This window comes from Sapajus apella, unplaced genomic scaffold (assembly GCF_009761245.1).
Source record: "Sapajus apella isolate SASKATOON/1434 unplaced genomic scaffold, GSC_monkey_1.0 scaffold27, whole genome shotgun sequence".
Classification (NCBI taxonomy): domain Eukaryota; kingdom Metazoa; phylum Chordata; class Mammalia; order Primates; family Cebidae; genus Sapajus; species Sapajus apella.
The window spans coordinates 24,960,817-24,977,535 of record NW_022436967.1 but is presented as its reverse complement, the minus strand read 5'-3'; the positions used below and the strand labels follow the sequence as shown (position 1 = coordinate 24,977,535).

General features: G+C 35.8%; 1 protein-coding gene across 50 annotated transcripts in view; it reads left to right on the top strand.

Annotated features, from left to right (window-relative positions):
* ANK2 (ankyrin 2) overlaps positions 1 to 16,719 on the top strand; it is a 675,434-nt gene that overhangs the window by 581,017 nt on the left and 77,698 nt on the right. For all 50 annotated transcript variants that reach the window (XM_032292510.1, XM_032292509.1, XM_032292511.1 and 47 more), the window contains 3 exons: positions 3,205 to 3,303; positions 4,270 to 4,368; positions 13,753 to 13,825. In XM_032292510.1, coding sequence (XP_032148401.1) covers positions 3,205 to 3,303; positions 4,270 to 4,368; positions 13,753 to 13,825 — 271 coding nt within the window. The remainder of the gene's footprint in view (positions 1 to 3,204; positions 3,304 to 4,269; positions 4,369 to 13,752; positions 13,826 to 16,719) is intronic.

Here is a 16,719-nt window from a genome sequence, read left to right as displayed (position 1 = left end):
AATTTAAAACAAACTTATTTTTAAACTATAAATAATACTATTAACATTTAAGATTCAAACTTATAATCTTACTCTAGCAAGAATAGCTGCTGCCTAGTTTCTGATTGGTTTTTAAGTTCTCATGAAATTGTACCTTGAGACTTATTTAAAGCCTCTAATATGAATTCTCAGGCATTAGCTCCTAATACGTTTTCTGCTGAGCCAGCTCCGATATAAGGACTCCAGGAAAGACATTTTTTGTTGTAATCCAAGTATTGTCTCAAAATGAACAAATGTAACAATACAGTGAGATGTTGGCAGGGCTTGAAAATGCCTGTCATATCTTTAAATGTTTCATTGTTGAAACGGTTATAATATTTAGAAGGCAAACACTATATTGTCTGGAGAATATCAATGGTCTCCCTGGAGTTTGATCTGCATTGAATGAAGATTTGGTTGAAAGAAAAATCTCATTTTATCATTTCAGTTTTTGTGTTATTTGTTTTTTAAGTAAACTGTTACTTGGACCGTTACATTTCGAACCATATATTCAGGGAAATAGACACAAAACTCAAAGCACAATCTTTTAATGAACTCTTCAGATTTTTTTTTTTCAGGTGAAAATGACATCCTTGAGAAAGGAATTAGGTTTTCTTCCTCAGATCTTATCTGTAGTTAAGCTGTAACTATATCTTAGCTGTAGCTACTAAAAATGGTTTCATTACTTTAAAAATATAAACATATATATTAACTTAATTCCTAAACTCTCATGATATGGTATAAAATATTTGGAAAAAGGAACTAACTTTATAAGACTATTTGTTGCTTAAGATTAGAAGAAAACCCTGTTATAGCAGCTTGGGGCGAACCAGACCTGGTTAAATATATATTTAATTTGTGAAGAGGGTTTAGAACAGCATATAAAAAAAATTTCTTTATTAAAGACACTGTGAAGATTATAGAGCTCTTCAATGAGAAAAAAATAATCAAAACACCAAAGCGTTTGCTAAAATTTTCCAAGCTAGAAAAGAAAACATATTCATGAACAACTTATCTGATCCTTCACCAAGCTTGAAATCTTGGCCATTCCCATTTTACAAATGAGGAAATTGGGGTTTAGAGAGGATTAGGGATTTGCAAATAATTGGTAGAACTGGGTGGAGAGCTTTTAGACAGATGGGCCTATGACAGTAGATTAAGAGTCAACCAAATGTTTATGTAAACACTTGAATTGCTCCAGACTTACCTGGCAAATATACTCACTGGAGATTTCAGGTAAAGATTAGATTAAATCAGGACTGGGGAACATTCCTGTGGCCAAAATGTCCGCTGATCTATTGAGGGCAGGAATGTTGCTTTGGCATTATTAATTTACATATATTTATAGATAATTTAAATTTATTAATATGTCATAGGGGTATATTATTTTATTAATTTATACGCTAAGTTATTTAGCACATAGTGTGTAGTTAGTAAATGCTTGTTGAATGAATTAACTTGGCTGATACTGAAGAGATGAACTAAATTCAGTGGATAAGACACTGTAAACACAATGAATAGGAAGAATTTTTACGAAAAGAAGTATCACTTAGTGTATTCTCTTTAAATGTCCATGGATTATCTGATTTGGCAGCAGAGTCCCTGCAATAGTCAAAGGCTTCTTGGAGTCCCTGTAATTGATTTATATTTCCAGGTTTCCTGGGGCCATCCCATTGTAGGGATTTATAAGCAGATGTAAGACTTCCAACATGACAGAGCTGAGGAAGGGTCACACTTAGGGACACGTAGGTAGACCTCGACACATATGGGCATGTTCCTATGAGCAGAAAGAGTACAATGAATTTATAAAAGAAATCACGTAGCACCCACACATATAGTAGACAGAGCAAGCAAATATGTATGTTGGTCACAGGGCAGCAGGGACATTGTATAAAAGGGATATGTACACTTAAAACCTTAGAGTATAAAAGGGCCATTTAGAACTTACAGCCCAGGACGATTGGGTCTGAAACATGTAGATAAAATATTACAAGTGGTGAGGCAGATAGATTTTTTTTTTTTTTAATACTTTTAAGTTCTGAGATACATGTGCAGAACGTGCAGGTTTGTTACGTAGGTATATATGTACCACGGTGGTTTGCTGCACCCATCAACCTGTCATCTATATTAGGTATTTCTCCTAAGGCTATCCCTCCCTGGGCCCCCACCCCTGACAGGCCCCAATATGTGATGTTCCCCTCCCTGTGTCCATGTGTTCTCATTGTTCAACTTCCCACTTATGAGTGAGAACATGCTGTGTTTGGTTTTCTGTTCTAGTGTTAGTTTGCTGAGGATGATGGTTTCCAGCTTCATCCATGTCCCTGCAAAGTACATGAACTCATCCTTTTTATGGCTGCATAGTATTCCTTGGTGTATATGTGCCACATTTTCTTTATTTAGGCTATCATTGATGGGCATTTAGGTTGGTTCCAAGTCTTTGCTATTGTGAACAGTGCTGCAAAAAACATATGTGTGCATGTGTCTTTATAATAGAACAATTTATAACCCTTGGATTAAAAAAAATAGCCATTGTCTGATAGCCATTGGCTGTCATGGTCTTCTGCATAGGATCTGAACCTCGACTGATTGTGGAGAAATTACTTAACTTTCTTATTTTCAGTTTCATCTTGTCTGAAATGGGGAAAAAAGCTGTTCTTGGAAAGGAATATAAAATCTAGATTTAGTTTCGATGATTTAGAATCCCTAAGGTTAAGTATTAGGAGAGTCATGATGAGCAGACAGTGGTTTATATGACCCTCTGCAGCCTTCATTTAAAAACAATTTTACTCTTACCTGTTTCTCAGGGAAGAAATCACAGGGATCATGCTCTTTCTTATTTTAAATCTCTCCTTTCAGCTCAGATGTGAGCAGAAGTCGATGGCACCCACCCCTTTCATCTTTTAAGGGAGCCCTCATTTTTACTGCTAACTGGTTAAAATGTGTTAACAGTTCTCATTTGGATTATGTGAATCTTGTTTCATCGGCTGCTCTCTTCTCTTTGTTTAGCAGACCATAAGGTGTGAGGGAGTGTTTGCTGTGAGAAATGGGTTGCTGATTATCTTGGATTCCAAATAAAGCATCCGTAATGGTTTCGTCGTAAATAAGACTATTCAAAATGAAGGCTAACCTAATTTTCTTCTCCCTCTGCAAATCGGGTGCTGGGCCCACCGCCACTGTCCTTCACAGAACGGCTACACGCCTTTGCACCAGGCCGCGCAGCAGGGCCACACGCACATCATCAACGTCCTGCTCCAGCATGGGGCCAAGCCCAACGCCACCACCGCGGTAAGGCAGACGCCGCTGCCCCTCACCACGCTTTCTCCTTTTTCCTCCCCTGCCCTGGTGGCTTCCTGTCTGAGCTGAGTGAGGTCAGATTCACTCAGTGAGCCTTATTCCTTAAATAAGCCCCCTGGACTCTGGAAAGCCCCAGATTTTTAGACAGGCTTTCCAGAAGTCAGTGTGACTTCCCCAGAAGTGCTTGCCCTGGGAGGGAACGCAGTCAGCCTGACTCGTTGGCTCTCTCTGGAGAGGGGGCCCTCCTCTTGGGCTGCTGGAACGTGCTCTGCTTACAGCTGGCTCTCAGATGTGAGCACAAATTGACCCTCCTCCCCCGCCCCCGCCCCCGCCCCCGCCCCCGCCGCCTTCTTAAGGGAGCACAGTAAGGGAGCTTCTAGCTTAAACAAAGCTCATTGGGTTGTGGAGCCATTGAAATGTAAACTAAGCGGTGCAATTAAACAAACTGGGATCTCCCGTGGCCTGGGCTGGATGCAGCCTGAATTGCTTGCTTGTGTTACTTTGCTGCATAGTGAACTTCTGCACAGCTGTAGCTAAATATGTTACTGTGTTCCCTATGGTAACATCTTACCTGCAGCAGATGGCCTGACCTCTGATGGGGGATGAGTATACCTGGTACTTGTTAACAGGTTTTGGAGGTGTCAAGAGGCACTTTCTTAAGCGCAATACAGTGTTTGTAGAAGATATTTGACAACCTTAGGGTTAAAGCATCAAGTGCTTCTTATTAAAAAGAGCAAGCAGATGCAAGCTTGTTGTGTTACCATGGTGACCTGGGCTATAGTCTGAAGAAGTTACAAAGACAGATTTAGACGTAATGGTAAAAACTAGTGATTTTCCTAAGCTGTGCCTTGTTTTGGAAGGAAATGCTGGCTCATGCAGAGCAGCGGGTGAGCTCATTGGCTCACATCGCAGTCGGCTCTCTCATTTTTCACTCTCTTTCTTTCACTCTCTCTTCAGAATGGCAACACTGCCTTGGCGATTGCTAAGCGTCTGGGCTACATCTCCGTGGTCGACACCCTGAAGGTTGTGACTGAGGAGGTCACCACCACCACCACAGTGAGTACAAGTGACTGATGATCTTCAGCCCTGTTGTCTTGGCTTTCAAGCTAAATACATGTACAGTACTTTTTCACTCACAAGATGTTTGGAGCTTTTAGTTTGGGACTTCTTTTGTTGAATGTATTGTGGCACATACATAGAAGTATGCAGAAGTAAATGAACTCACACAAGGAATACAGGGCTTTAGCTTCCTTTGCTCAGCATTGATCCCTATACAATGTGTGAGTATAGTTTTATAATATTTAGTTCCTTTTTCTGTGACTGGCTTATTTTCCGGCTCCTCTGCCCTTTTCCTTTAGTTGTGTGTGACACCTACCGCTGGCAAAGCGGTAACACACTCCACTGCAGACTTCTCCCCTTAGCCAGGAGGTCAGGCCGGCCTCTGGAAAGGCCCTGGTCTTCCCAGCACTGTGCTCATAACTGGATCACATGGACTCCCAGTGAGAGCAATTCGTCCTTATTTGCAACTTCTTTCTGATCATTATTTTTTAATTCACAAAGAGAATTGCTTGTGCTTTGTAGGTAAATTATGCCTGTACCATGAAAAAGTATATTTTAAAATTTTTTATTTTCTCTGTTTGAATACAACTGCTGATTCTTCATGACAGATCTGTTATTATTATTACTGGCCTCTGCTAGAGAAACTATAGAAGAGTAAAGATCATGATAATACTGAGTGCTAACGCTCCCGTACCATCAGTGGGAGCAAAGTTTAAAGGAGGCCTCCTGAGAGGGGGCTCCTACCTGAAAGTGGAAGTGCTATTATATTTGCATTTATTCATTCACTAACTTTCTACTTTAAGCATGGATTAAAGAATGGCTCTTTGCTTTATCTTTGTAAAGTAGAATAGTAGAGGAGCAGCAAAACATGAGAAGTTCTTCAAAGACCATAAGACCACAAATGAATAAATAAATAATTCTGAAGGAGGTTCTAGTAAATGCTCCAAACTAAAAATGCATATAGAATTTGAAACGCTTGGTTCATTTGACAGATGTGAGGAAAAAGAAAAGAATTTTGTTCTTCAAGCTGACAGTAAGTTCCTGTTGACATACATTGAAGTGATGGAATACAGTTGGTTTAACGTGCAGTTTTAGGCAGAGTGGAGTATGATTTATTAATGAGCTGCAAGACACAAACTGAATTTAGATGAGAGAGAATAGCACTGCTTGTTTTCTGAGGCAGAATCTTAAAACCTTTGGCCAGCACACCATAACATTTTTAAAAATTTAAAGTATGGCTTTAATAAATTATATAGGAGAAAAACAGGTCTTGTCACTGCCTAGCACCATATTTGTAGGTCACTATATTTAATGGTTTTTTTCCTTACTTTATGATTTCTTATGCCAGGAAAGTCTTCATAGTAAGGATCTGCATATATATATCACTTTATTTGGATATCTTTTAAACAATGTGTACGTCACAGTACGTGAAGCCTGTAGTGGCAAGGTTGGCCAAGCACACCTGTTCTGCTATTAGAAGTCATGTTTTCTCTAAACTTTATTACCGTTTTCCTGTTCTGGGAATCTTTTATGTTTATTTTACCAAGTTATCACTAGATGGCAAGCTTGTATCTCTTGCTATCTTGTACCTACTTTGCTTCCATTCATTTCATTAACTGATTTATTCCTTCATTATTTATTGGATGTAAAATATGTGCTAAGTGCCGAAGAGTTGTCAGTGGTGAACACCAGCAACTTCAGTGTAGTGACAATGGAGAATGAGGCTCAGCCTTGGTAGGAAAATAAATTCATATTTTACTCAACAAAACTATTGAGCTTATATGTCTGGTTTCAAAAAGATCTCGTGTTTATAAATATTACTCAGGTTAATGACTTCAAACACAAAGATCTCTATTTAAAAAGAAGAGGAAATAAGCATTCTCTGGTTTGTCTCTGAATACTGTAATTGCTGTTTCTAAATAAGTTTTCAGTGTCCTTGTCAGAAATCAGACACAAGATCATCTCTCCACCACATCAAGCTCTGGGGAAGACAGGGGGATGAAAATTCCTTTTAGAACTCTCTGTGAGATAGCAAGGGGAGAAATGCCAGATGTAGGTGATGGAGAGGAAGGCAGCAAATCACACTGCCATGTGTGTACCTATGCAACAATTTTGCATGTTCTTCACATGTACCCCAAAACCTAAAGTGCAATAAAATAAATAAATGGGGAAAAAAAAAAAGAACTCTCTGTGAGCTTTTTTCTTTTCTGGTAACTATTATTCTCTACATTCTGTAGTGGAGCGTTGCTCCATCAAAAGTTGCTATACTTAGAATTCAAGTTTCTAGGTGAAAAGCCAATAAAAATAGAAAACATAACACCATTTCTGCTTTCAGTTAGGACACTAAGAAATCATTGTCACATGAACTAAACAAGTATCTCTTTTATCTAAATGGATAGTTTTAGTGGTTACATGTTTCCATGCTGGTCTGTCTTCCTTGTCTGCTGCTCTTTGAATTGGCTTCTCTTATAATTGTGAGCTAAATTGTTTTGTGAAATGGAAATTGGGGATGAGAATTGGAAGAATAGACTTACTCTCTATGTCTATTTTGGGAGTCTTCTTACAATAAACTTCCTGTCTTTGGAAAGAGATTTTCAATCATTCTTTTCCCACATAATATTTTTCCACATAATATGTTATTAATGACATTAAAGACAGAAATATTTAAATTTAAAAATATGTCAGGCATTGAGGGAAGATCTAAGCTTCAAATTTAGGTTGTTGGGTTTTAAAGCCCGTGTTTTTAACCTCGCTGATAAAACTGACTTTGGTTTTGCTGAAAGTAGCTTAACAGGAATTTTATGAGGAAACTGTTTTCACCTGATTTTCAACAAAAAGAAAAACAGCTTAAATGGTGCCTTTTATTGACTTTTGTGGGAGTATCATATTCAATATCATTTTCTAAAATTAACAGTCACTAAACATGATTTGAAACTATTGATGATCGCACAAGAGACACTTAATAGTTTAATAAAAGTTAATATTATTACCATTTAAATGCAACAGTTGAATTACACCTGTACAACTGACACATTAATTCGACATGAACTGGATTTGTATGATGTGCATTATGAGCAACCATATAGTCCTTTTGATTAAAGAAGGTTTCCTTTCCTGGTCCTCCTTTTGAGTTCTTTGCTACAAAGTATGAATAAAGTCATTGTGTAGACACCAGAGTAAGGCAGTCGTTTGTAAAGGAAAAACCACTTCTGTAGAAATTTCTGAACATTTTGGAATTGTGGTTTGTTTCCTTAACCTTTGCTTTTCTAACTTTACTTTGTGAGACGCAGCAGGGAATAGGAGACAGTTTAGTATTCTCCTGGGATTACAATCACTATATGTCTGCCAGAATGGATATCAGAATGTTAGAGACACATTTCTGGTGACAGAAGCCAACAAGCCCAATCCACTAATGCAGGTCGGAAGAACTGTGGCATATGACTCATCCGTCTACTAATTGATCAGCCATCATCAATTATTTGTATTTGTATTATTTGTATAATCTTAAAGTGTCATGTTTTATGTCACATATAATTGGTATACAGAGCATAAATCACTGAATAGTAAAATAAAAATATTATATTTATATTATTATTATTTGAACATTAGGGAATATTTAAGTAAACTGCAGAAAATGTGAATATTCTAAGTCCTAAATCTTATCTGATGCCATAAATCAGTTAACATGAAAATCAGAGGAGGAAGAGATAAAGAGGAGTTGTCTAATGGGTACAAAAATACAGCTAGATAGAAGGAATAAGATCTAGTGTTAGGCAGCATAACAGGGCAACTATAGTTAACAAAAATGTATTGTATATTTCAACCTAACTAGAGGAGTGGATTTGGAATGTCCCCAACACAAAGAAATGATAAATGTTTGAGGTGACAGATATCCCACTTACCTTGATGTGATCATTACACTTATGTTTACATCAAAATGTCACTTGTACCCCATAAATATGTACAACTATGTATCCATAAAGATTTAAAAAATTTAAAAATAGGACCATAACAATGGCAATGCAACAAATATTTGTAAAGTCATTTGACATCTTTTGAGGTAGAGCCAAGATCTTTTCTGTAAATATAGGTCCATCAATTATAAGTTATATTGCATGCTTGCCCAAGTGACATCAATAATACATATTATATTGTGTGTGTGTATATGTATGCTATATTATGTATATTTATGTGATCTTTATATGTTCTGTATTTTTTTCTTTTCTTTCTTTCTTTTTTTTCTTCCTTCCTTCCTTCCTTCCTTTCCTCCCTCCCTCCCTTCCTCCCTCCTTTCTTTCTTTCCTTTCCTTCCTTCCCTTCCCTTCCCCTCCCTCTCTCCCTCCCTCCCTCTCTCTCTCTCTTTCTTTCTTTCTTTCTTTCTCTTTCTTTCTTTCTTTCCTCTTTCTTTCTCTTTCTTTCTTTCTTTCTTTCTCTTTCTTTCTCTTTCTTTCTCTCTCTCTCTCTTTCTTTCTTTCTTTCTCTCTCTCTCTCTCTTTCTTTCTTTCTTTCTTTCCTTCTTTCCTTTTTCTTTTCTTCTTTCTTTTTTGAGACAGGATCTCATGCTGTTGCCCAGGCTGGAGTGCAGTGGTGCTATCACAGCTTACTGCAGCTCAGTTGATTCTCCCCCCTCAGCCTCCAGAGTAGCTGAGACTACTTGGGAGTAGTAGGTGGGCATATGCCCCACTCCCAGCTAATTTTTGTTTTGTTTTGTAGAGATGGGGTTTTGCCATGTTGTCCAGGCTGGTCACAAACTCCTGGGCTCAAATGATCCACCTGGCTGGGCGTCCCAAAGTGCTAGGATTACAGGCATGAGCCCAGCCCTGTGTATTTTCTTAAAGAGACCTACTTAGTGCAGAATCTTTTTAAACTTTTGACATGTGTTTTCAACCTGTGATAATTGTCTCAATTACATCTAATTGGGTATAACGTTATATTAATATGTATGATTGGTATGAATATGTTTAGAAACAGAAACAAGTTTAGCTTGAACTCCACCGATGGAAGCGATGGGTATGGCCATTAAAAGGTAGCATCATAACCAAGATTACTCAGTGCACTGTGGTGACTTAGTGAATATGTGATATAAATGTAGTTGCTGGCCAGGGGGTTTGGCTGAATGAGGGTTGGCTAAGTGAAGATCAGTTAAGCACACATTTTATTTTGCATAGAACAAATCCAGGTACTGTCTACCATTTATAAAGCAGAAAGTTAAGAACTCCTAGTTTATTTTCTATATTTTCCATCTTATGCTTAACAATATAAATTCATTATTAAATCTCTCATCCATCTATTATTTCTTATTTCTTTTGCCTTATTATCTGGTTTAATTATATTCCATTAAACTTGTACCTAGTATCCTACTCTTTTAACTTTTAAAGTAGTTTCTAATCTTGACCATAATATCTTAGATTCTGTAGCAGATGTCCATGATCATTTCATTATAGCCTTGTTCTCTGTGTACATTATAGCCTTGTTCAGAGGTAGTTGCATAAACCATATTTATGTTTAAATAATCAAATTTTCAAAGGACATTTTGTTTAAAAGGAAAATATGTATTCATTTCCTGTTATGTTATACATAAGTAGGATTTGTCATCCATTCAACAAATATTTATTGATGGCCTTCTAAAGGTCAAATACTATCTCATGTATGGTTGCTATTATATTTACCACGTTGCATATAGAGGCCATTTTTAGTATCTATACAGAAAAATATCCATGACCAATATCATCACAGTGTATTACTTTTTCTGTTGCCGCATATGTTTGCTGGTAATTCTGATAGCATTCAGTGACCAAACTGAAGCAAATTATTATTACCACTCTTCCGAGTACAAAGGAAATGTGGTCCCATTATCAGCACCTGAAAATAGAAACTGCGACTACCAGGCAATGAAACTTAATCATTTAAAAAGTATTTCCAGCAATTATTTTCAAACAGAGAAGCATATCCTTATTGAAATATTTCTATGAAGGACAAATACTCTAAAACATTTGTGCAAAAGTTAACTTTCTAATGTACTCTGATATAGTAGACAGCCTATCACATTTTTAAATGTTCCCAAAAAGTTGAATAAAGGGCAGGAGCGGTATCTCACACCTGTAATACCCGTACTCTGAGAAGCCAAGGTCAGCCTGGTTCGAGACTAGCCTGGCCAACATGCTGAAACCCTGTCTCTACTACAAATACCATAATGAGCCAGGCATGGTGGTGCGCACCTGTAATCCCAGCTGCTCGGGAGGCTGAGACAAGATAATTGCTTGAACCTGGGAGGTGGAGGTTGCAATGAGCTGAAATCACACCATTGTACTTCCATTCTGGGCGATAAGAGTGAAATGCCATCTCAAAAAAAAAAAAAAAAAAAAAAGAAAAGAAAAGAAAAGTTGAATAAGAAGTCATAGTAGGGTAATCTCTATCTTATATTTTAAACACAAATCATTTTCCTACAATTTGTACACTTTCCCTAACATAGGAAAATGAATCTCAAATTGAGCTGCACAATAAACCCACCTAAGGAACTTTAAAAAAAAAATACCCTGGTCCCTATTATAGCTGGGCCTGATTCCCATGGATTTTTATTTAATTGGTTCATGATGGGACCAAGTAACAATATTTTTAAAATTATTCTAATAATTGTAATATGTAGCTATAGTGGAATACCACTGATAAAGAACATAGGTTCTAATTTCCATGTTAAATTTCTAAATTAAAATGTATAATATTAAAATAATAATCAAATTGTAAAAGAGTCTTTTTGAGTTTGTTCATTCAACAAATACTTATCAACCACTACTATTCTCCAGATTTTTGGATGGATACTTTTGATTTTCCTGCAGCATTTACTTTCAGTGAATAAGACACAGAATAAAACCATTTAAACATCACTAGAAATATGCAGGCAAGCTGAATTTACAACCCTTGTCTCCAATGGTGCTTTCATATGACCAGCAGGAGACTTCCTTTACTTTCTCTGTTTCTTCCTGTCTTTTAACTAAAATTCCATTCAAAAAACAATCCGTTTCATCATGATGTGGATTTTAAATTTATTTTTTGCTTATTTTGGTATCGTCAAGTTTTTGATACTTATTTGAAAAGCTCCTACTATGTTTTAGGTGCTGTGGAAACAATCTTCCTCTAAAATGACTCACAGTCTCACGTGGAGGGAGATAAGCAGAGAGGGCACACACAGTGCGTGGCGTATGACACAACACACATGCTGCTCTAGGAGTACATAGCAGCAGATAAACACAGTTAAACACAGACATTCACTGGGGAGGATCAGGGAATGTTTCTCCAGGAAAGTCACATCTAACCTGAGCCAAGAGAAGAGGGGAAAGAAAATTTCTGGTAAACGAAAGAATATGTGGAAACACTGAGAGGCAAAAGAGAACACGACCTGTCAAAATAAAGGCAGCTTAACATGATCATAGCATGGAATGAGAGATGAGGCTTTGCTACGTCTCCCTTTTTACTGAATCACAGAGCTCTTCTGAGCCAGTTTAATCAGTTTTCTGAAGAAAATGAGGAGCTGCCCAGAAGCTCATGCAGTATCGCATTATGATCACTTCCCCTTAACACACAGATATTATGTATGTATATAGTCAGAGTTACTCAGTTGAATTTGATTAACCAGTTGAATTTCATTGTTAATATATTTGAAGTTATCTACTGCTTTTGGAAAGAAAAGAATTGATGATAGGTTTATTATAGCCATTCAAATAATTCTGTAATGTTTGTGTCAAAGCCTAAAAAACTACACAACCTATTTTTTGTACTTTGGTGGCTTTGGTTGAAGATGTTATTTTTATATCAAGGGATTCATTTTATTTTTTTTTTAAGTTTCCATGACAGTGTCAATTCATGCACTTAATATATTTTCAATACAGAAACTGAAGGTGTGAATTTGAGACTCAATAGTCTTTAGGTGATGCTAAAAATAATGAGATTTGGATTTTTATCTTTTTGGGTACATGTGTCTTTTATTTATTTATTTTAGTTGGCAAATAAAAATTGTACATATTTATGGTATACAACATGATGTTCTGATATACACACACACGCACATTGTGGAATGGCTAAATCAGGCTAGTTAACGTATCTATTACCTCCACATACATATCCATTTTTTGTGATGAGAGCACTTAAAATCTACTCTCAGCAATTTTCAAGTATACAGTACATTGTTATTAACTATAGTCTCCATGTTTTACAATAGATCTCTTGAATTTATTATCCTGTCTTATTAAAATTTTGTATCTTTTAACCAACATCTCCCTAATGCTCCTCCCACTTCCTTTTCCAGTACCTGGTCTCCATCAGGTGTCTATTCTCTGCTTCTGTGAGTTTTTTAGATTCCACATATAGGTGAGATCATGCAGTATTTGTCTTTCTAGGTCTGGCTTATTTCTGTCATTTAAACAAATTCTGGTATATCTCGTGTCTAAAATAGTGCCAAGCATACAGTAGACATTCAAAATGTTACATTAAAAAAGGCCAGAGGCTCTTCACTTTTAAGATGCGTTTAATATTGAGTTACAATAATCGTAATAAATCATACTAGCTAATATTTATTGAGTACCAACATAGGTCAAGCACAGTTTTTAGAGCTCTTGCATATATTACATAATTTAATCTTCATTGTATGAAGTACTTTTCTATCCTTTATTTATAGTCGAGGAAATTGAGGCACAGATAGGTTAGGGGACTTGCTGAGGCCTTGTAGGTAATAAATGATGAAGTTAGAATTTGAACCCAGACAGCTAGACCAGATCCTTGTCTCTTAACCTTACCCTATACATCAGGAATGAAAGGTGGTGGATCTGACAACCATGGAGTGCTGTTGCATAAGGCAAATAAGCAACAAACCAGAACCTTAGCCCACTGAAATATTATAGAGATGATTTGATCCTCTGAGCCCAGAAGAGATGTGTCATATTTTCTACCCAAAGAGTTTATGTCTTTCACATTATTTATAGCTTCTTTTCTAATGGCTTTGCTTTTAATACACTGCATATGCTCATTGCTTCTTTTTAAAGCTTTTCTGGAAACATCAGTTCATTTTAGGGAAACTTTGAAAACATCAATCTGCTTTCTCAATATAGTTATTATTAATAATGCCATTGCTAAGGAATTTGTTTTTCAAATGAGAACTCAAAGAACTATCTCTTATACAACTTTTCTGGTATAAATGATAATTTATCTTCACAAAGAACAAATTAGTTTTCATGAAAGCAAATTTCCAAAATATACACGTGGAAAAGATGCAGTAGTCCCGGCTTAACGGCTTGCTGCTGCTATTGAGTATGGCCTCCTCTGTGATGCTTTTCATCTTTTGTTTACTTTTGGTTTCAACATGAACTTTAATGATTTTTGTTTTTCCAGACTATTACAGAAAAACACAAACTAAATGTTCCTGAGACGATGACTGAGGTTCTCGATGTTTCTGATGAAGAGGGTAAGACTTCTATTCAATCTTCTACGACACTTGTCATGTTCTTACACAAGGGCAAGTCGTCCTTTGTTTCAGAAACCAAGCTGGTGATATGGATGACAGAATCTTGTAATTTAAAGTCACTTTTTCACCTTTGTTTCAATACATTTACTTTTGCCATGGCAGCGGGGGCCAGGGGGCAATTCTGTCTGATTAGTATATTTTTTTCTGATATTATCTCTTTTTCTGTGTGTGTTTGCATTTTTTTTTTTTTTAAGACAGAGTCTCACTCTGTCACCCAGGCTGGAGTGCAGTGGTGTGATCTCTGGTCACTGCAACCTCTGACTCACTGGTTCAAGCGCTTCTCCTGCCTCAGCCTCCTGAGTAACTCAGATTATAGGCATGCGCCATCATACCCAGCTAATGTTTTGTATTTTTAGTAGAGATGGGGTTTCACCATGTTGGACAGGATAGTCTCAATCTCCTGACCTCATGGTCTGCCTTCCTCAGCCTCCCAAAGTGCTGGAATTACAGGTATGAACAACCATGCCCAGCCTCTTTTTCTGATTAATATTTTTTTTCTGATATTATCTCTTTTAAATAGCATTTATAGTTAGGTTATCAAATAATATGACTGGAAAGGGTAAAAACTGTATTATAGCTAAATAATAACACAATTGTTATTAAAATCTGTTTTAATTGTATTAAAAATCTTTTTTTATTCAAATGCCTTTGAGTAAAGTCTTTAAAGTATACTCCATCAATGAGTATTCTTCATCAATTGAGAAATCTCTGTATTCTGGTTGGTTCATATGTACAGAATATATTTTAAGTCCAGAGGAAAAGAGCCCAGAGAAAAAGAGAAGGTTTAAAAATAGTACAGCAGGAAGCAGTACAAATTCAACATAAGAATGTATTACTTAAGTCAGAAAATATGCCCCCTATAGTTTTAGAGCTGATAAAACATGATCTAAGGCAATGGCTTCCTAAGTCCCAGGAATCCTGGTGTTCTAAAAGGAGCAGTGGGGACTGCCTGGAGTGGGTGTGGGACATTGTGCTAGAGCTGGAGATGGGCCAGTAGGGTGCCTAGCTCCCTATCTCTACTTCAACTAGAGTTGCCGACTTTTCTGCATTTTGTATCTTGAATTTCCATGTAATATTCCATTCCGACTAAAAAAATCTACTAAAAAGTCATGAAAGCAGCATATAAGATTTGCAAGCATTTTTTTATGAGAAGATAGAAAAAAGAAAGAAAGAAACACGCAACCAAATTTCAGTAGTGCAACTATTGTTCCAATGTGCATGATTGAAAAACGATTTCCATATATGTACATGAAAAATGTATGTTTGAAAAAGTATTGCTGTTAGGAATGGCACTAAGTTTAATACCAATTGCTTTTACAGAGAAATATTAAAGATGTTTCTTTAGGTTTTTCAAGATAGAATCCTAAGGTAAAACTTTACATTGAGATGTCCTTATTTAGAAAAAACTTGTTGAATCACCTATTGGTAATAGGTATTGAACTTTCTCAGCTTTTATAAGAATTTATGACAAGAATGAACAAATGTTGGATCAAAGTACTTTTATGAGTAAATTCAAAGGGATTCCCAAAGCTAGCAGTTCCAAGTATTTAGTATAATTTTGTGTTCTATGTTAGTACCTGCCAACTAATTCTCAGCATTCCTATATGCATATTATATTTTGTTTTGTGGGATCATCTTTCTTATCTTTACTTGTGTGTTGAACAGCTCTTAAGCAGTTTGGTGACCACTTTATTGATGGGGAGGCACTTAGTGATTCAGGTACCATTAGAAGAAATTTTTGGAGTGAAAGCTTTTCTTTGTTTTTAATTTTTCTTAACTGGATAGAACAACTTGCTTAAATTTGTGTGCCTAATACTAATCTTTTTCTTTTGAAGTTGCATGTTTGATATGAGTGGAATTGTATATGTGTGCATTTGAGTATGTGGATTTTATTAACTTAGAAGCTTAAAGTTATGAATTGTTTATACTGTTAATGATTTTGCAGCTATTATTGAGACCTACAAACATAATTATATAATCTAGTGAACATTGTATAATTGTTTTTTTGCAACTAATATCTTTTCTTAGAATCTAAATTCAGAGAAAAGTAATTCTTTGGTCAGTTTTCATTGAGCTAGCATGAACATGATAATAACTAAAATCACTTGAATGCAGTTTATATTCTTGGTTGATGATATATTTTAGGTGTGATTAAAAATATATGAATAGTTATAATGTGATTTTTAATATAGCTAAGAATAGAAATAAAGTAACATTTAAAAATTATTTAGGGTGAATTTGGCATATAAGGAAAAATGAGTAATGTAAGATATTTTATCTAGTAAGAAGTTTCCAAAGTACACATGGTATCACTTTTGCAACTCTATTATATGAAAATTTAAATTTATAAATCAGATAAATTGAATAGTGATTATTTAATTTAAAAATAGCCCTTTATTTAGAAAATAATTGCTGGAGAATTCCATTAGTACATTTAAAGTATTTAATATTGAGTTTATTAAAAGAAAACCATTTACACAAAATAGCCTTTCAGATCTGCTTATTACATTAAATGAGATGAGTTATAACATTCTGTAATTTTATTATTAAAAATGTTAAATATTAAATATTGTTGGTGATAAGAACTCTTGGTTCATGGAGAATATTGGTGAATGACCAAGATTATCTTTTGTGTTAAGAGAAGTACAGTTTTAGAAATAGCCAAAAACTTCATAACATTTCTTTCCCAGATGAAAATTCAAGTTGAATAATTTTCATGTAAAGAATCTAGTTGCGTATTGATAAGTAACCTTTTCATGGAAGGAATTAGTATGAACGAAATTGGCTGGTTGACATTGCCAATGCCAACCTTTAAGTTTTGTGAGGTTAATATG